The following is a 19408-nucleotide window of genomic DNA, read 5'->3' as shown; positions in this document are numbered from 1 at the left end:
GTCCTTGAGATGGCTACACACCACCTCTGCCACGACCCTCTCAAACACTTTACCCACCACTGACAACAGGGATATGGGTCTGTAGTTTTTTGGGTCCGTCCTGGAGCTTTTTTGTGCAGGAACTACTCGAGCCTCCTTCCACACTGAAGGCCAGACGTTTTCCCGTACACAAGTTGTGAACTTGGGTGAGAGGGGCAGCCAGTTCCTGGGAGCATCGCTTCAGCAGGTGCGGGCTGATGTCATCAGGGCCGGTAGCTTTCTGTGTGTCCAGCCCCGCAATAATCGCTTCACCTGCTGATGCGTCACCTCCACCATGGTGACAGTCTTCTCACATTGCTGGACCAGCTGAGGCGGTGGCTGCTGTGGATTCCCCACCTTCATTTTTCCAGCAAACAAGGAAGCCAGCAACTGTGCCCTCTCCTTACTGCTGGTGGCGACAGTACCGTCCTGCTTGCTGAGGGGAGGGATGGATTCTTGGTGGCCAGTTCCCTGTTTGTCCTTAACAAGGGACCACCAAGTTTTGTTTCCTACGCCAGTGCCACACAGTTTCCGGCGCAGGCTTTCCTCCCACTTTTTTAAGGCCCACTTGCTGGTTACCACCATCCTCCTGCATGCAGCCCTATGCAAGTCCTTGTTGCGCCGAGTCGGGTTCCTCTTGTAGCGGAGCCAGGCAGCATACTTTGCCTCAGCCTCCCTCTCTCTCTCTCTCTCTCTCTCTCTCTCTCTCTCTCTCTCTCTCTCTCTCTCTCTCTCTCTCTCTCTCTCTCTCTCTCTCTCTCTCTCTCTCCCTCTCTCTCTCTCTCCCCCTCTCTCTCTCTCCCTCTCTCTCTCTCTCTCTCTCCCTCTCTCTCTCTCTCTCTCTCTCTCTCTCTCTCTCTCTCTCTCTCTCTCTCTCTCTCTCTCTCTCTCTCTCTCTCTCTCTCTCTCTCTCTCTCTCTCTCTCTCTCTCTCTCTCTCTCTCTCTCTCTCTCTCTCTCTCTCTCTCTCTCTCTCTCTCTCTCTCTCTCTCTCTCTCTCTCTCTCTCTCTCTCTCTCTCTCTCTCTCTCTCTCTCTCTCTCTCTCTCTCTCTCTCTCTCTCTCTCTCTCTCTCTCTCTCTCTCTCTCTCTCTCTCTCTCTCTCTCTCTCTCTCTCTCTCTCTCTCTCTCTCTCTCTCTCTCTCTCTCTCTCTCTCTCTCTCTCTCTCTCTCTCTCTCTCTCTCTCTCTCTCTCTCTCTCTCTCTCTCTCTCTCTCTCTCTCTCTCTCTCTCTCTCTCTCTCTCTCTCTCTCTCTCTCTCTCTCTCTCTCTCTCTCTCTCTCTCTCTCTCTCTCTCTCTCTCTCTCTCTCTCTCTCTCTCTCTCTCTCTCTCTCTCTCTCTCTCTCTCTCTCTCTCTCTCTCTCTCTCTCTCTCTCTCTCTCTCTCTCTCTCTCTCTCTCTCTCTCTCTCTCTCTCTCTCTCTCTCTCTCTCTCTCTCTCTCTCTGTGTGTGTGTGTGTGTACACTTCCAGTGTCACTGCGTATACATATAGTAAACCCTGCTACACACTTCACAATGTTGGTGCCTCCAGCCGTACAGAGGACCAAGCAAGGCCTTGGAGAACACAGTACACTCCACTAGCTGACAGTGTTATGTTGCTGTTTCCACTTAAATACCAATAATTCTAGAGATCTTGAATAAGGGAAACACTAATATCTAAACTGAATGAAGTCCCATATATGTCCCTGCTACTGGAGCAATCACACATAGGTCTTCTCCCCATGACTTTGACCTTTTTTTTTTATTTGAACTAAATTACAGAGGCTTAAAGGAGCACATTTTTCATGTACTATTTAAAATGCCTGCACTTCCACATAAAAGAACTTGTTACTTGGCTATCACAGCACTAATGTGGGAGTTTGTGTTTTTTGCCACCTGGGTGCAGCCACTTTCACTTGCTGTATCGTCACTGTCTGTATATCACATTACTGCCGTGAACAAGTTCCATGGTCTTGCTATTCTTGCTATGTAGGAGCACTGGTGCTGCCTTGAGTGAGATTGAGCATGTGTCATTGGAGGTGGTTGTCCTGATCTCCCTCCAGACAGTCCATGTGATGAAAGCTTCAGTGAGTTAAGATGAAATACCTCCAGCACCTGGTCCTTATGCTGCACCACCAACACCGACAAATTCTTCCAATGCTCCAGCAACATGACTCCTGTCTGCTCCTGCTGCTGTCCATCCTTCCTCACCAGCCGCAGAACACGTCATTGTATGGCATCTAATCTGCAAGTGGATTGTGGTATTCAACATCCAGGACAAGGCACTGTACAGGCGATCCTCGCAATTCAACAGGGTTAGGGCTGTTTTTCATTGGTCAAATCAGCGTTTATTCAAATCGTGAATCAGTTTTTCCCACAGGATACTTAAGAATTAGGAGGAATAGGGACCAACCTCCAGCCTAGATCCCCCAAAACATCACTATAATCTCTAAAAAATACTAACTTGACTAGTAAAGTCTTCATTTATATCTAACTTTTTTTTTTATCAAACACATTAGGGTGGTCAGTACATTTTTTGGAAATAAAAACACTTGCATGATGCAGCATTCTTGTGGTACTTGTCCCTGTTCTTCCAAATTGTTGATACTGTTGATCTAGGGACACCCATTTGCACTGCAATGACACTGTGAGCTATACCTACCTCACTTTCTTATAAGCTCAAGCTTATCTTTGAAAGGCAGGAAATTGTGCTTCTTAGGGCTGGGGGTGAAGGTGGCTTTGCACAGCAGGGTTGAAGCGACGTGGAGGCAGGAGGTGGAATGGCGGAGCGTGGCCTACCTGGACATCAGCTGGGGCGAGAGTGATGCAGATTAAGCGACGCACATGGCCTACCTGGACACCAGCTGGGGCGAGAGTGATGCAGATTAAGCGACGCACAGGGTAGTGTCTGTTTACACTTCCGCCTGGTGGGCTGGCGGCAGATTTGATCGAGTGGGTGGCGTGTGAGAAATGAATGTTGAATTGGCGACAATTCGAACTGCAAACGGTCGTATCACGAGGATCCCCTGTACTTCTTACAAGGTCATATCCGACTCTTGTACAGTGTGAAGATACTCCGGGAGTCAAGGCTTCTACCATCCAACACGGGAGACATGTATGGAGGCTGGGCAACAGCAGCAACATGGCAGTTGAAGTGCAGGCCACAGTCCAGTGTCACTCCCTGTTCTCGCTATGCTAGGCAAATGGCCCAGCAACCAAGACCAAGTGTAATCAAAACAAACCTGAACAAAACCATGCCACTTATATCTCAACCTGTGCTTTGTGCTGCCATTGCACTTGCACTTCCTGTTATTGAAGAAAAGGATGAAAAGGAAACTAGAGAAGAACCGAGAGGTGTGCGACGGCAACTTTGGAGTCTGGGATGGTTGCCATGAACCCAAATTATCGACATGATAAACATATTTCATTTTTCTAGATTAATAATGTTAATATTACAATATGAAAAATTTAGGCATGTTCTTTTTAGATTGAATAATAGGGTTTTATTACATATCTTATGTTTATTTTTTATTGGAATAGCATACAGAAAACCGGAATGGATATGAAGACATCCTATCTTTGCTCTGCTAATCCTGGAAAAGATCCAGCTATCTGGAGCAGATGTTCCTCGTTCCACGTATCATAGGCCAGTGTGATATGCCCTTTAGAGGCACAGGCTGACGTCATTCAGGCCAGTGGTTTTGGTCTCTACTTCCCTCATCAGCTGTTCAACCTATTCAGGCATCACCTAAACCTTGGTCATGGTGTGATCTGTAATTTTGTTTGCAAAAAATTTATCAAGCAGAAAAGTCTTGTCCTCACTGTTGGTGGCTGCTGTCCCAGAAAAGTCTTGTCCTCACTGTTAGTGGCTGCTGTCCCATCTGGCCTAGTTAGTGAAGAAACAGCAATGAAGTGGCCCTTCCCTTGCTGCTCCTTGACAAGCTTCCATCAGGTTTTGTGGCCAACTCCTGAGCCACAGACCTTTCGCCTCAGGTCCTGCTGCTATTGCTTTGCCCACTTGCTGGTAGCTGTCACCCACCTACATGCTGTGCGATGGTGATCCCAGTTATGGTGTGCCAGTTGGCACTTGTACTTCAACCAGGCTGCATGTTTGGCCTCAGCGGCAGCTCGGCACTGGAAACCAAACCAATCAGTCATCAAGTCTGGCAAGGTATGTCCTGCTGGGGAGGTGCTGCTGCTGGAGAACAAGGGACTTGGTGGTGAGGACACAAGCCTTTTCCTCAGCAATGCCTCTCTGCAGGGTGTCCCAGTCTGTGTGAGCAATCTCATGGCTCAGGGATGCCCAGTCAGCCTGTTTCCACAGCCAGATAGTGCGTGGGCCAGCGGCCTTCATCGCCATGTCCAGCTTGACACATGTTAAACGATGTGGTGGCTGGAGGTACCCACCATCCCCAGTTGTTTGCAGAGGATGCTAGAGTCGGAAATTTGTCAGCAAAAGGTCCAGCGATTCTCCCCTCTCATGTGTAGGGAAGAATACGTATGTGGTTTGCTAAACCCTGCACCATCAAGAGGCTGTTGAAGGGATCCTGCTCCAGGTGGAAGTTCAGATCTCCCAGAATCATGATGTGGGAATGCTTGTGCAGCTGTAGCAGAGTGTCCAGTTCCTCCATTTGGAAATCCAGCGCTGTATGTCCTTGCCTGAGAGGGCAGTACATGACACAGGAAGAGTCCAGTGCTGTCACTTAACTCCACTCTGAAGAATAATGCCTCCATTCCTTGAGGTAACTTCATGTCAATTGTTTGGCTTTGGAGGTCGTGTTTAAAGCAGGCAGCCACACCTCCGCCCACCCTATGCTCACGGTCTTTCCTAACCCACTTTGTGTAGCTCATGATATGAACAAATGTTGGCAAGTGGTTGGTTGAAACGTTTCCGTGACAGCAACAATGTCCATGTGGCGTTGGAGGACAAAGTTATGGGGGAAGTCATCAAGGTTGGTGTGGAGACCCCTCATGTTGGCTGACATGACAGTCAGGTGGTGGTTGAGGTGACTGGTCTTTTGTTTTCCCCGGGCACTGGCTTGATGGTGGGCTACAGAAACAGGGGTAGGCATGGTACTGCCTGTCCTACCACATGAGTGGGTTTCAGCAGCAGTGTTGCCTTGGTTGTGGTTGCCATGATGATGGTGAGCAGGGGTGGGGAGGGGAGTCCTGAAAGAGCAGCCGAGAGTTCTAACTGTTTTGCTCTTCTCCCCCATCTTCTGTCAGGATGCTTCTCAGTTTTATTTCCTGCTGAAGGTCAACAGTGTGGCTGTAGCATACCTCAGATGTGTGTCCGTGGTAGGAACAGGAGTCACGTCTCCACCCCTGATGTCCCTTTGGGACCGTAAGGAATATGGATTGGACTGCAGTGTGGAAGGATAGGGTAGTGCATCTGATGGGGCAGAGTGAGGTCATGACCTCTGGTGACCTTGCTTCTTCCTCCTTTTGTTGTTTCTATTCATGTTGTTGTTACTATTGTCATTGTTGCTGCTACTGTTGTTCCTGTTGTTGTTGTTGCTAGTGCTGCTCCTTGTTGTCATTGTTGCTATTACTGCTTCTACTGGTGGTGGTGGGGTTGGAGGCAGCTCCAGCGTCACTGTCGGTGTTAGGGGCTGCTTCAGTGAGGGTACAGAGTAGTACCAGCAGTATCAAGGTTTCTTTTACACTTCACTTTCAGTCTTTCCTTTCCTGATATATACAACTGTGGAGACAAAGATGAAGAAACAGTCTTTCTGCGTTTAACAGTGGGGTGGGATGAGGCACATGGAAAACATTCATTCATTCATTCATTCATTCTCTCTCTCTCTCTCTCTCTCTCTCTCTCTCTCTCTCTCTCTCTCTCTCTCTCTCTCTCTCTCTCTCTCTCTCTCTCTCTCTCTCTCTCTCTCTCCTCTCTCTCTCTCTCATACATACATACATACATACATACACACACACACACACACACACACACACACACACACACACACACACACATTGGTGAGGGAAACCGTAGACAAAAAGAGATGTGTTGTGATATTTGGAATTGAGGAGGATAAGACACTGAGTAAGATGGAGAGGGAGAAAAACCTTAGAGGTGGTAAATAATATCATTGATGTGGTGCAGGAGGAGGGTAAAGACTTAGTACAAGAAATAGAGGACTTCCATAGAATTGGAAAGTTCACAGGAGAAGGTATGAGGCCAATAAGAATCAAATTTAAGTCACAGAAGGATGTGGATGAATTGGTGAAGTCATGGAGGTTAGCCCAGCAGGAAACAACAAGGAAGATTTGGTTGAGAAGAGATCTCAGTGAAAAGGAAAGAGAAATGTTAAATGAGTTGAGAAAGGAGGCTTTGAAAAAAAATGAAGAGAGGACAGAAGAGGAGAAGAAAGAGTTTTTCTGGAGAATCTTGGATATGAGACTGAGGAAGTGGTTCATAACCCAGAAAAGTACAGTAAGAAAGGACTAAAGAAACTTACGTGTGAGCGGAATGTAATGTATTCCAACATAAATGGAGTGATATCGGGGATTTTAGAACTCAACGATTACTTGAGGGATAAGAACCCAGATATTGTGGGTCTTACTGAAACAAAACTGGGAGAGGAGAAGACCTGATGATGGTTGGAGAAGGAAATATAATGTTTGGAAAAGAAATAGAGTAGGTAAGATGGGAGGAGGAGTGATGTTGCTGGTTAAAAAAGATATAAAGGTGGATCAAGTGAAAGAAGGTATGGGAAAGGCAGAAGTGCTAAAGATCAGAGTAGAAACTAATGAAGGAAAAAAGAGGCACTACATAGTGGTGTATGTACCACCTAAGACAAATGCATGGTCAGTACAGGAATATGAAGAAATGATAAGAGATACAGGAACATGTCTGGAAGAAATGTTGGGTGGCTGTGAACGAACTATAATGATGGGAGATTTTAATTGTAAAGAGGTGTGTTGGGAGGACTGGTCAATGGAAGGATCAGAGACAACATGGGGAAATACACTATTGATACTGGTAATGGAAAATGTGTTAACTCAGTGGGTCAAAGAAGATACTAGGTTTGGCGGAGAGGGAGCATCATCAAGACTGGACTTGGTCTTTAGTACAGAGCCAATGGTCATTGAGGAGATGAGGGTGGAGTGCCCTTTAGCAAAGAGTGATCATGCAGTTTTGGAGTTCAAGGTGATGGATGAAGAGAAATCTAGAAGAAATGAAGAATATAAAGTGGGAAGATGGAATTATGCCAAGACAGATTTTGGAAACCTAAGGAAATTTTTCAAGAGACAAATTGGATGAAATTCAAGAGTGCTAAGGAGCAAATGAAAAGTGGAAGGAATTTATAAAAATATACAAAGAAGGCGAGAAGAAATTTGTACCAGTAAGACAACATAGAGAAGTTGGAAAGCAGGACTGGTTTAATGATAGATGTGAAAAGGCTAGAACAAGAAAAGAGGATGCATGGAAGAGGTGGAGAAGGAAAAGACGGATTAAGCAGTGGGAAAGTTACAAAAGAGCAAGAAATGAATATGTGAGGATTAGAAGAGAAGAGAGAAAGAAACAGGAAAAGGATATAATTGATAAATGTAAAGACCAACCAAGGCTTTTTTACAGACATGTGAACAACAACATCAAAAATAGAGAAAGTATTGAAAGTTTAGAAGTGAATGGAGTCTGCAGTGAGGATCCCAGGGAAATGGCAGAGGTTATGAATGGATGCTTTCGGAAGGTATTCACAAAGGAGACTGCTTTTGACAAGCCACTGGTAATGGAACAGAAAGGGATTATGGAGGAGTTTCAAGTAACTGTAGAGGAGATCAAGAATATGATGGGGAGTCTAGAAGTGAGAAAAGCTGTGGGACCTGATGGGGTATCAGGATGGATTTTAAGAGAATGCAGGGAGCAACTGGCAGAAAAAGTTTGTGAAGTAATTGATGCCTCATTAAGGGAAGGTGTAGTGCCCCAAGACTGGAAAAGAGCTAACATTGTCCCAATTTATAAAACAGGTAACAATAGAGACCCATTGAACTATAGACCAGTGTCACTGGTACTAAGATGTGTGAGAGGGTGGTGAAGAATAGATGGACAGATTTCTTGGAGAAGAATGACATACTTTGTGATTGTCAATTTGGTTTTAGAAGAGGGCGTTCATGTACGACAAACCTGATATGTTACTATTCGAGGGTGATAGATGTAATACAAGAAAGAGATGGTTGGGCTGATGGAGTATATCTGGATTTAAAAAAGGCCTTTGATAAGGTACCACACTGGAGACTGATCTGGAAACTTGAAATGGTAGGAGGAGTGCATGGCAGTTTACTAAAATGGATGGAAGACTTTTTGGTGGGAAGAGAAATAAGAACAATAATTAAGGACAGACCATCAGAGTGGGGCTTGGTGGAGAGTGGTGTCCCACAGGGATCGGTGTTGGCACCAGTAATGTTTGCGGTCTATATAAATGACATGGTGGATGGGGTGTCCAGTTATGTGAGCCTATTTGTAGACGATGCAAAATTGTTAAGGAAAGTGAGATGTGACAAAGATTGCGAATTACTTCAGGAAGACTTGGACAGAATATGGAAATGGAGCTGTACATGGCAAATGGAGTTCAACACGACAAAATGCAAGAAATTAGAGTTTGGCAAGAGTGAAAGAAGAATCAGGGGTATGTACAAGATAGAAATGAAGACATAAAAACCAGTAATGAAGAAAAAGATCTTGGGGTGACAATTACCAATGACCTATCGCCAGAGAGACATATAAACAAAATAATTGGAGAAGTATTGAACTTATTGAGGAACATAAGAGTGGCGTTCGTATATTTAGATGAGGAAATGATGAAGAAAATAATTACTGCAATGATAAGACCGAGGCTTGAATATGCAACAATACAGTGGGCTCCGAACTTAAAGAAACACATAAGAAAATTAGAGAAAGTACAGAGGGCTGCGACAAAAATGGTGCCTGACTTGAGAGATTTGACTTATGAGGACAGACTGAACAGGATGCAACTTCCGACCCTGGAAAACAGAAGAGAGGGAGACCTGATAGCGATATACAGAGTGATGAATGGCATGGAAAAAATGGACAGGGAAGATCTGTGTATGTGGAATGAAAGAGTGTCGAGAGGGCATGGAAAAAAACTAAAGATGGCCACTTATAGGAGAGATGTGAAAAAATATAGCTTCCCTCATAGAAGTGTGGAAGCATGGAATAGTTTGGATGTGGAAGTGGTCAACACAAGGAATGTTCATGATTTTAAGAAGAAGTTGGACATTAGTAGATATGGAGAAGGGACAGTACGAGCGTAGCTCCTTTCCCGTATGTTACAATTAGGTAAATACACACACATACACATTCATACAGCTTTATTAGATAGGGTGGAATCAAAAGCTTTTTGTCTCATCAACTCCCCTCCTCCAGCTCTTCAGCCTCATTCTCACTGCTGAAATGTTGCATCCCTTTCTATCTCTTGCTATTTTCATGTTAACTGCATGCCTCCCCTCTTCCTGTGGCCTTGCTGCACAAAGCTTTCTTCTTCCTCTCATCCCTTTGCTGTCCAACTCTCTAACACAAGAGTTAACCAGTACTCTCAATCATTCATACCTTTCACTAGTAAACTCTGGAATTCCCAAGCTGCTTCTGTATTTCCATCTTTCTATAACTTGATTTCTCTTAAGAGAGAGGTGTCAAGACATTTGTACCAGGCTTTTGGTTGATTCTTTCAGATCTTTTAGGGAAACTGCAGTTCCAGTGGGCCTTTTTTTTTTTTTTCTAATATTTTGTTGCCCTTGGCAGTTCTTCCTCCTGCATAAGAAAAAAAAACTAGTGGTACATGAGGGCTTTCCAGGTGGTAGGGTACTACATGAGCACTTTCAGGATCATATACAATTTTAGCACTGTCCTATATGCATAGTGGTCCTTCCAGCTCCCCTTGTTTCTAGGCACCCTCTTCGCAGCTCTTTCATTATAGCCCCACTGTCGTCGTCTTCCTCAACCTAGAGGAGGCTTTCAAGCTTGCCAGCCCCCATGCCATTCTGGAAATCCTCATGAGGAAAGGGCTGCAAGGAAGAATGCTGGCCTAGCTGCAGTACTCCAGTGCCAGGGTTAAATTCCTGGGCCTGAAGTCAAGCTGGGGATGCTCCAGGGCAGCATCTTCAGCCCCCTCCTCTTCAACCTGCTGAGGGAGCAACTTGTTGCATAGCTCTTCCCCGAGGACACCTCCCTGCCGAGCTACTCCGATGACCTTGCCTTTGTTGTCACTGGCAGGGGCAACTAACACAGGTGAACACAGCAGATACTCAATGCTATCAGTGAGAAGTGTGAGGAGTTGGGCCTCAAGATAGCTAAGAATTCCTGGGCCATGATGGTGAAGGTGACAAACCCAGCCTGGCAACCCTGCATCCACAGAGTAGTGTTGGCCTAGCCCTAGACCAAAGTCTACCAGTACCTCAGGGTGTGGGTTGACAAGTGGCTGTCCTTTACAACCCATACCATCTAGCTGACAGAAATAATGCAGGCTAGGCTAAACATGATGTCCTGCACCTGTGTTATACGCAGGCAGTATGTTCTGTGGTGGACTACAGTGCCCCTGTCCTCATAGTGCTCTCCCCTACCAGGAGGAGAAGCTTGAGATGCTACAAAAGACAGCCATGAGGACCATGCTGGGGGCACTGAGGTGCAGCATTGCATGTGTCATGCAGTGCAAGACCAACCTGCTGCCCCTAACTACCAGTATTCAGCTGATCACCTGCCTGCTTTGTGGCCAGGGTGATGATGCTACGTGACTTGGGGGCACAACACAGAGAAGATGGTGGCTGGCACTGACCCAAGACACTGATGCCCTCAATAGTCACCTGTGGCTACTACAGATCACCCTGACCACCTGCACTTAAGTACCACACTGGCAAACAACGATGGCTACAGATGAACCTCCCTGTCCCCAAATACTGTTCTCCGCCCCCCCCACAGCAGTCTTCTCTGCCACACAGCTGCCTGCTGAGAAGGCACACTGCTCCACTGTAGAGCTGAAACAGCACTCCCTCATGGCCTTGGGTTGAGTCGCCAAGCCTGACAATGTTGTGTATTTCATAGATGGCTCGATCAATCCTGACAGAGGCAGGATGGGTGTTGTGATCATCATCAACAAGAATGAGTTCATCGCAAGGACTCCAGACCACTGCTCCACCCTGTAGACTGAGTTGATGACCATCCAGATAGCCCACCACCTCTAGGAGACCATTGTGGTGCTGCGCACCAACTCCGAGACCAGGCTGCAGGTCCTCCAGCAGCCACATCCCAGCAACAATGTTGAGCTCGTCACTGCCATCCTGGGTAGCCTCCAGAGTCTCGCTGCACAGGGGCCGCGGGTGAGGCTTAACTGAATACCCAGCCATGTCAAAGTAGCGGGGAACAAAGCTGCGATGATCCCCTGGTGACTTGGTATGCACCTCTGAGCCTGTGGCAGGTGAAGGCAGGAGCAAGGCATGTTGCCCCCCAGCACACCCACCATGCAGTACACCAACTGCAGGAAGGAACCAGGAAGCAGGCGAGATGATGGCGCCCACTCCTGCCTCTTCTCCAGGCAGCGCCCAAGACTTTGCTTCCCACCTGAAAAGTGCCATGACCCACCTCCAGCCAGTGCCACATCGCTCTTCGCTGTGGAAAACCTTCGTGAGCCAGGACCCCGCTGACTGCTCACGCGTGTTCATCCGTGTGGATGCCGTCCATCCCCCCGTCACGCAGCCCTACCAAGGCCCTTACCGTGTCCTGCGCCACACCAGGAAGACCGTCACCGTAGACAGGAACGGCTCCACCGACGCTGTCTCTATAGACAGGGTAAATAAAACCTGCCTATCTCCTGAAGCCTGACACCACAGCTGTCCTTGCCGCCACCACTACCCACGAGTCTAAGGCCAGTACACGACGAATTCGTTTCTCGTTACCTCGTCACTAGGGGGAGGGTTATGTAGTGATCATTCAGTCACCCATAGCACGCATTTTATGTTTTCTGTTGTACTGACACATTCTCACGACACTTCTAAGACAGACTATTATAAACTCGTTTTCTTACTTTTATATATTTTCTCTATGCTTCCTAAAAAGGTTTACGGAGACAAACGATCATATTCAGCAAACGAAGGATCTCTTGTAACTACTATTTGAGGAAAAACGGTCACTAATGTTGAATGTTACTGATGATAGCGAACAGAAATAAGGAGTGCTGTACTTCCGCAGTGCCTAAACACGAGCCATCACTGGAAAGGATTTTGAAAAATCACTATCATCTTGATTTTATATTTCACTATCTTTCCAAATTTATGACTTTGTAGTATATATATATATATATATATATATATATATATATATATATATATATATATATATATATATATATATATATACACACACACACTTGTATAATCTTTCAGCGAGATATCACGTAGCAATAACTATCTGCTCTCCTATTAAAGTAGCACTTTACCCCTTAGCACAAATTATTGTTTACCAAAATAAAGGCGGGGTCACACAATTTCCGACTTAAATTACAAGTCAGTATAGTTTCCGACTGAATATCGGTACCTAGTCGCAAAACATGTTGGTCTTGTTCAGTCGATTTGCGACTTTATTTACGTTGTGACGTCACGAAGTAAGATTTGAAAATGTGGTCTCTAGGTGCAGAGATGATTTGTGTTGGTGAGGGAAAAAAAAAAACTTCAAGGCAGGGTGTTGTTAGTGAGGATTGAAGAACTGTCCTTCCTTCTACTTAGCAAGGGACGCATCCACAGGCATTTTCATAACTTACAGTACGCCAAAAAAAGAGCAACCACCGCTTTAGCATCGTCGCTTGAGGAAGATATCTTGGCGGCCCGGCGGGTAGTTGTTTGCTTAGCTACATTAACTTTTCGCCAAGGTGTCAACTAGTCGATTCTTTCGCTATGTGTGACATTTTCCGACTAGAACAGCTCAGTCAATACTTCTAGCGACTTGCAATCTCAGTCGCAAATTGGCACGTGTGAACCCGCCTTTGGGTAAGTAGACGTAATCCAAGGACACTCACCGTTGAGTGAGGACGTGCGGGATGTGAACACCAACAACGATGGTCAGGTCACCAATTCCTCCATCACTGTTTCTCCTCCAGGCCAAGCGATGGATCAAGTGTGTGTTAAGGTTGCCACCAGGGTCGGATTGAGAGACTTTTTCTGGCAAGGAGTCATTCATGTAACCAGGCCAACCTGGCCACACATGCACGTTCACACCAACACTTACTTGCACGCATGCACACATGAATGTATCCCGGCACGCACCTGTCAGACCCCTTCCTCCACACGCTCTGTGTGGTTGATGGGTACTGTTGGTACTGTTGGGGCGGGTGCTAATCGAAAGAAAACCATTTGTCTTGCCCTCCTCACATGCTACTGGCCTCAATGGCCTCTGATTGGCCTGGTCTGCCTCTCTCACCCTGGAAAAAAAAAAAATAAATAAAATGAGTGCACCGGCATCCTGAGAGAGAGAGAGAGAGAGAGAGAGAGAGAGAGAGAGAGAGAGAGAGACACGCGGACCGGCAGGCCAATCCTAGGCCGGCGATTCGGGAATACTCCCTGCTTTCCTTATGGTCAGTCAGGACCTGGTATCACTGATCATGTAGCGGGATTTGGCAGAGCACAGTTCTCCGTCGCCACGAAACATAATAGACTCAAATTAAAGCACCAGCACCACCACCAGCGTCCTTCCATGCATTCACCCCGTCTTGGTGTCTTCGACTAACGGAAATGAAAACTCTGACGTTCGACTTACGGTCCGACCATGACTATGAAAGCTTCGAACCTGTATTCAGAAAAAGAAAGAAAAACAGAAAACGATGATAGTTACTACTACTTATTTAGTTCCAATAATAGAGTATGATTTAAGGATAACCTGTTACGTTTTATAGACATGAGCATATTATATAATTCAATATGTTAATTCGTATTCATAATATTGTACGGTGCATTTATTCACTAAGTATCTTTATTTGCTTATTGAAACGAAGTGAAGTATAGTTGGCCTGACACCGAAATTAGCTAATAATCAGATGATTCATGTAAAGTCTGATGACCCTCGTATATAGCAAACAACATAACCAGTGTTCTATCTACGTATTTTTTTTTCTTCTAAACACACCAAGGAAACTAAATTTACACACACACACACACACACACACACACACGTCCTTCAGTCTGTATTGATACAAGTTGCGTGAAAATGACGATGGTGGGGACTCAGGTGTGTTTCTCTCAGCACTAATGAGCAAAAATGCACCAGATACATCCAAAATATGCTAAAAACACGAGGTTTATTCCGTTTCTCCGCGTCGTGTGTGTACCTGAGGCTGCCGTGAATAGTCTCCTGAAGGGCTCATCACGCTGCGTGGGAACGAGAGTGTTTAGACAGGTGACGGCATTCAGGCAAAGACATGCAGGTGATTTTGTTTGTGTCACCCCCACCCCCTTTAAACTGCCCCCATCCCCGTCTCTTCTCCTCGTGTGTGTGTGTGTGTGTGTGTGTGTGTGTGTGTGTGTGTGTGGATGAATTGGATGAGCGACGAGGTAATATAATGTTTTTTAATGTGATTCATCTTTCATCAACAACAAATGCAGTAATTTCGTCCTTATTATCATCATTACATTAAACACTTTATCTCCGAGACATCCAACCATATAGAAGCTTTGTTTTCTCTTAAAGGTTGTCTTCAAAAGCCAAAGATGAGTTTTATATTTCATAACTGTTTTCTTGCCATTGATAAAGCAGAATCACACAAATATCTTAGAAAATCCTTAACAACTACTATTGCTGTCTGTTTTCTGCTGTCTGTTAAGGTCTTTCGAAAGACAGTACCACTTTGTTTAAGAATATGTGCCTCAATCTTTACATCTGTGAGGTGCATATTAGTAAAAGCAATTTCTCTCTCTCTCTCTCTCTCTCTCTCTCTCTCTCTCTCTCTCTCTCTCTCTCTCTCTCATGCACAGGTGTTTATGGCAAAGAGATGACGGTGATTCACAGGGCGGTGAGTCTCTGGGCGTCCGTGGCAGTGTGTTGCTCAGTGTGGCCCAGTGAGCAGTGAGCACCGGAGTCATGGCTGCCAGCAGAACCCTTGTGCTGCTGACGGTCTTGTTTGCTCTGGTATGTTGAGGTGCTTCCCATGACCATCACTTTTCACTTGTGCTTTTGTGAAAAGAACACAGCAAAATTTAAATCGATAGACAATGTTATGGTTCTTTTACGTTTGGGTATTTTTTTTTTCTTTATTATGATTTTTATCTATAATTTTCTATCAAGATAATTTACGCTTTTGTGGAAAGAATTAGTCAAACTTCAGAATCAACGTAGAATGCTGTGGTTCTTTTTAAGCATATAACATTTTTTTCCTTTTTTTTTAATAATCAAATATTTTTTTAAGTGGCTAATATCTTTTGGTAGTATTCAACAAAGTAAAATCAAAATCTATCTCAGAGGTGTTATGATGAAAAAAAAAAAAAAAAAATGAGAAGGGAAACTGGAAACTTATAGTGAAGATAGCGAGCAATGACCCATGACAAAGAAAGACGTCTTTCAGGACAAGCACGAGTTTATCTAGTCCCAGAGGAAAGCACCGCCTCGCAATGCACTACACATATGCTTCTTAGGCCGCCAGATCTTTTTTTTTACTCATCTTTCTATTTGTCATTATTATCTTTTTAGGCTCATTTCCTCCTGTCATGGCTGTCGGTCATCCCGCGTCACACTTCCACTCTTGGCAGTAAGGACAACGAGTGCTAATGTTGGATGCTGTCAGTATTATATAACATCCGTGAAAAATGACACTGATTCTTAGTATACCGTATACTCTGAAACACTTTTCTCTCTCACAGAGACAATCAGCTGGGTTTTCAAGAGAGTATCTCCTGTTGATAATAAACAATGTGTATAAGTCTTGCTCATGTGTCACAAAAAGACATGAATACACCCTTATAAACCTGTATGATTTCAAGAAGAGCCTTTTGAAAAGAGTGAAGGTGCGCGTAGAAGTGTTTCAGAATATGGTCTTCAATAGCCACCCACCTGCCCGGCCCCCTTCCCCCCAAAAAAAGTCAAGTTGTGGCGTGTCAATGTTATTTAATATGGCAGCTCAGGTTGAGTCCCCACGAGGTTGGTGTCAGACGCAATACCGTAGCTGACTGGAGGGAATGATGAGACTGACGTACTGTTAACATTTAGTAAGGTATCCAGAGATTGATGTATAATATAAATAGTGACCGTACCAGTATCTTTCGCATTATAACGAAGTATGTGAAGTAGTGTGTGACGCTGCAATGGCTGTCGCTTGGATTTATTTCAACGGAGCTATATATACTTTCTCTTTAGGCCCTTACCGTGGCTGTGCGCGAGACCTGTCCAGATGACTGGTTACACTCCTGGGATCTTTGCTTGTGGGTAAGCAATTCCTCAAAGACGAACTGGGAGGCAATTGAAGACTGCAAAAGAAAAGAGAGCGATCTCGTCTATATAAACAGCAATGAGGAGAACTATATATTGGCAGGTGAGTAATAGCAAGCCGCTCACCACAACCAGCTATGGGCTTGACTCTCTCTCTCTCTCTCTCTCTCTCTCTCTCTCTCTCTCTCTCTCTCTCTCTCTCTCTCTCTCTCTCTCTCTCTCTCTCTCTCTCTCTCTCTCTGTGTGTGTGTGTGTGTGTGTGTGTGTGTGTGTGTGTGTGTGTGTGTGTGTGTGTGTGTGTGTTCATATCTTGCATTCTTACAGCACCAATGCATAACGACTGAATATTTCCAAAACACAACTCCTGCAGGTGTTATGCTCGCAATGGGCATAGACGAGATGTGGATTGGCCTCAATGACATCGGGGTGAATAAAGTCTACAAGTGGTCAGGTCATCAGAAAGTCGTCTACACCAAGTAAGGCCTTATTACATAATGAGTCAGATAAATAATAATGATGATAATAATAATAATAATAATAATAGCAGTAGTAGTAGTAGTAGTAGTAGTAGTAGTAGTAGTAGTAGTAGTAGTAGTAGCAGCAGCAGCAGCAGCAGCAACAGCAGCAGTAGCAGCAGCAGCAGCAGCAGCAGCAGCAGCAGCAGCAGCAGCAGCAGCAGCAGTAGTAGTAGTAGTAGTAGTAGTAGTAGTAGTAATGATAATGATAATGATAATAATAATAATAATAATAATAATAATAATAATAATAATAATAATAATAATAATAATAATAATAATAATAATAAATTAAAAGAAATCACATTCCCACTACAACTTGCCGCGTCTTTCTGAAATATTCAAATTAACACTGAATAATTTTGATGATACACTATTCTGTTCTCATACAATTAACTAAAACCTCTTCGGCAAGAATGTAACAATGTAAGTTTCGTTGCTATATCACTACGCACCCATCACATTTATCTCTCTTCACAATACAAACATACATTTGCATGACGTGAATGCTGTCCTAAACACATCTGTCTGGGCTACAGTTTCCTTCCCGGGAAGGCCTACAACCGTAAACGACACTCCGAGGATTGTGTATCGATGAAGAATCGAACTGACTTCAAGTGGGACTCTGAGTATTGCTTCACGTACCTTAAGTGAGTAGCGTTTTCTAATGCACAGCCCTCGTCGTGCACTGCTGTACATCACGACAGTTTATCCAAATTGTTTTGACTATTTGATAAAACCAGCAATGTTGCCTCTAGGAAACGAGTTAAAGATTTTCCTGACTTATTGTCATGAGCTGTAGGATACCTTGACTAATAAAATTAATTTGTTAGAGAGAGAGAGAGAGAGAGAGAGAGAGAGAGAGAGAGAGAGAGAGAGAGAGAGAGAGAGAGAGAGAGAGAGAGAGAGAGAGAGAGAGAGAGAGTAAAGCACTAAAGCTGTTATTGCTTTTGTTTTCAGATTTATTTGCCGCAAGGATCTGTCCTAGAAAGTGGAGGTGCATGGCGGGCTCTTCGTGCAACTCACAGCCCTTCTCTCTACACATGCGGCTTGATTTTTTTTTCCTCTCCAGTGGTTCCTGGTTTTCTTCGGATGTTCTCCGTGGCCTCATCGTATGCAAAATCATATATGTTCCATTATTAGTAATTAAGATTGATATTACGATGCCACACGTTGTATGCAAAAATGTTAACACTACAAAAAAAAAGCCAGTATGAGACATTTCAGTCACTTCCAAACATTATACTGGCAGGAAATTGCGAACTCTATTATTTTCTTCATCCCATCTTTTCTTCTCGGTGCTTATAAAGATTTAATACATTGCTTTCTAGAGCTGCGAGTCAGTGTATATCTGAGTGAAAGGGTTAAAATTCCTTCATCTCTGCTCTAGATTAATATATATTGATCTATTGTTATATGTACTTGTGGCATGCTTTTCTATACTGATTTTTGCAATGCGTACATATAATTCCACTTTGCTCCACCTTCACAGTCTTTACCACGACCTTCATATTCACCCTGTTCCTCACGAGCGTGCTCGGAAAACAGAATGTTTATATATAACACCCACGAACGATCTCGCAGCTGTATTCGTTGGTTTAGATATGAAAACTTTAGTCGAACACATTAACAAAATCAAGTAGTTGGACTTTCTTTTCTATGATCTTTTATGCTCCTTCCTGAAACTTGCTGCATTATTCACTCCATCTTCTGTGGCACGAAGGTAAGATACAAAAGCAATATGTAAATGCATGTGTAAAAAAAAGTAGATATAAAGAAAATACAAAAATGACGGACTAGATTATCAAAACAAAAGCGCATAAAAAATATGAGAAGCTGCAAGAAACCGTCAAATGTAGTAAATATAGCAGTTCCTGGGTAAAGCGTACCTGTATACTTCCACCTGTCATCCCCATCATAAACTTTTCTATCTATCCATCTAGCCACCTAACAAACAAACGCATTAAACACATAAATGAATAAACAATGAACACCACACTGAGACTTCCCTCACCTCTAAGACATATGGCATTGCTTTTCCACAGTCATGTATACGTAGCTACTACTGGTTAGAATAGTGAAAAAGCGTTATCCTTCTCGAAGATAAAAAGCCACACGGAACCTTACAACGGCTTTACAGAAATGCTCCTCCTTTCATTCCTCTGACTTACCTACGTGAAAATGGTTCAAGGTAAGAAGAGATAAGGGTAGGGATGTGTAGCTCTGATGGCTTCTTGCAACTTCCATTGTTTTTCTAGAGATAAGACTAGACGAGAGAGAGAGAGAGAGAGAGAGAGAGAGAGAGAGAGAGAGAGAGAGAGAGAGAGAGAGTATGAGTCAACGTCACATTGCATAACATAACAAGTAGTCTTCATATCTTCGGGTGAACTGTACCGTGACACAACGAGAGAAAGTTCCAGTGGTGTCTTGCTCGAGCCCTTTGATTCCTGAGACAGAGTGGGTGGCAATGCTCG

The 19408-nt window shown here is 44.3% G+C and overlaps 2 protein-coding genes across 8 annotated transcripts in view; one reads left to right on the top strand and one right to left on the bottom strand.

Moving 5' to 3' along the window:
* Positions 1-1381: 1381 nt before the first annotated feature.
* Positions 1382-19408, bottom strand: part of LOC123504826 — a 94952-nt gene continuing 76925 nt past the window's right edge. The window contains exons 1-5 of one of the 7 annotated variants that reach the window (XR_006674971.1): positions 16356-16461; positions 13272-13426; positions 13025-13166; positions 2659-2860; positions 1382-2241 (exon numbers count right to left, since the gene is read on the bottom strand). Coding sequence is in view for 4 of the 7 variants with exons in the window: in XM_045255675.1 (XP_045111610.1) it covers positions 13373-13426 (54 nt within the window). In the remaining 3 variants the exon portion in view is untranslated. Of the gene's footprint in view, positions 2242-2658; positions 2861-13024; positions 13167-13271; positions 13427-16355; positions 16462-19408 lie in introns of those variants that run through there. The other 6 variants (XR_006674969.1, XR_006674970.1, XM_045255675.1 and 3 more) reach the window with 6 other exon arrangements.
* LOC123504827 (macrophage mannose receptor 1-like) lies at positions 14975-18573 on the top strand. The gene is made up of 5 exons (XM_045255680.1): positions 14975-15126; positions 16348-16522; positions 16790-16895; positions 17474-17584; positions 17895-18573. Exons 1-5 carry the CDS (start codon positions 15079-15081, stop codon positions 17920-17922), a joined length of 468 nt encoding a protein of 155 aa, XP_045111615.1. The 5' UTR covers positions 14975-15078; the 3' UTR covers positions 17923-18573.

The sequence above is a fragment of the Portunus trituberculatus genome, chromosome 17 (assembly GCF_017591435.1).
Source record: "Portunus trituberculatus isolate SZX2019 chromosome 17, ASM1759143v1, whole genome shotgun sequence".
In the NCBI taxonomy this organism is placed as follows: domain Eukaryota; kingdom Metazoa; phylum Arthropoda; class Malacostraca; order Decapoda; family Portunidae; genus Portunus; species Portunus trituberculatus.
This window is presented reverse-complemented; position numbering and strand designations above follow the sequence as displayed.

What these genes read in the sequence shown, in the direction of transcription:
- LOC123504827 (XM_045255680.1), top strand. Translation starts at nt 15,079, where the DNA reads ATGGCTGCCAGCAGAACCCTTGTGCTGCTGACGGTCTTGTTTGCTCTG. An exon ending in GGAGAACTATATATTGGCAG is followed by an intron (nt 16,523 to 16,789) that starts GTGAGTAATAGC and finishes CAACTCCTGCAG; the next exon opens with GTGTTATGCTCGCAATGGGC. An exon ending in CAGAAAGTCGTCTACACCAA is followed by an intron (nt 16,896 to 17,473) that starts GTAAGGCCTTAT and finishes TCTGGGCTACAG; the next exon opens with TTTCCTTCCCGGGAAGGCCT.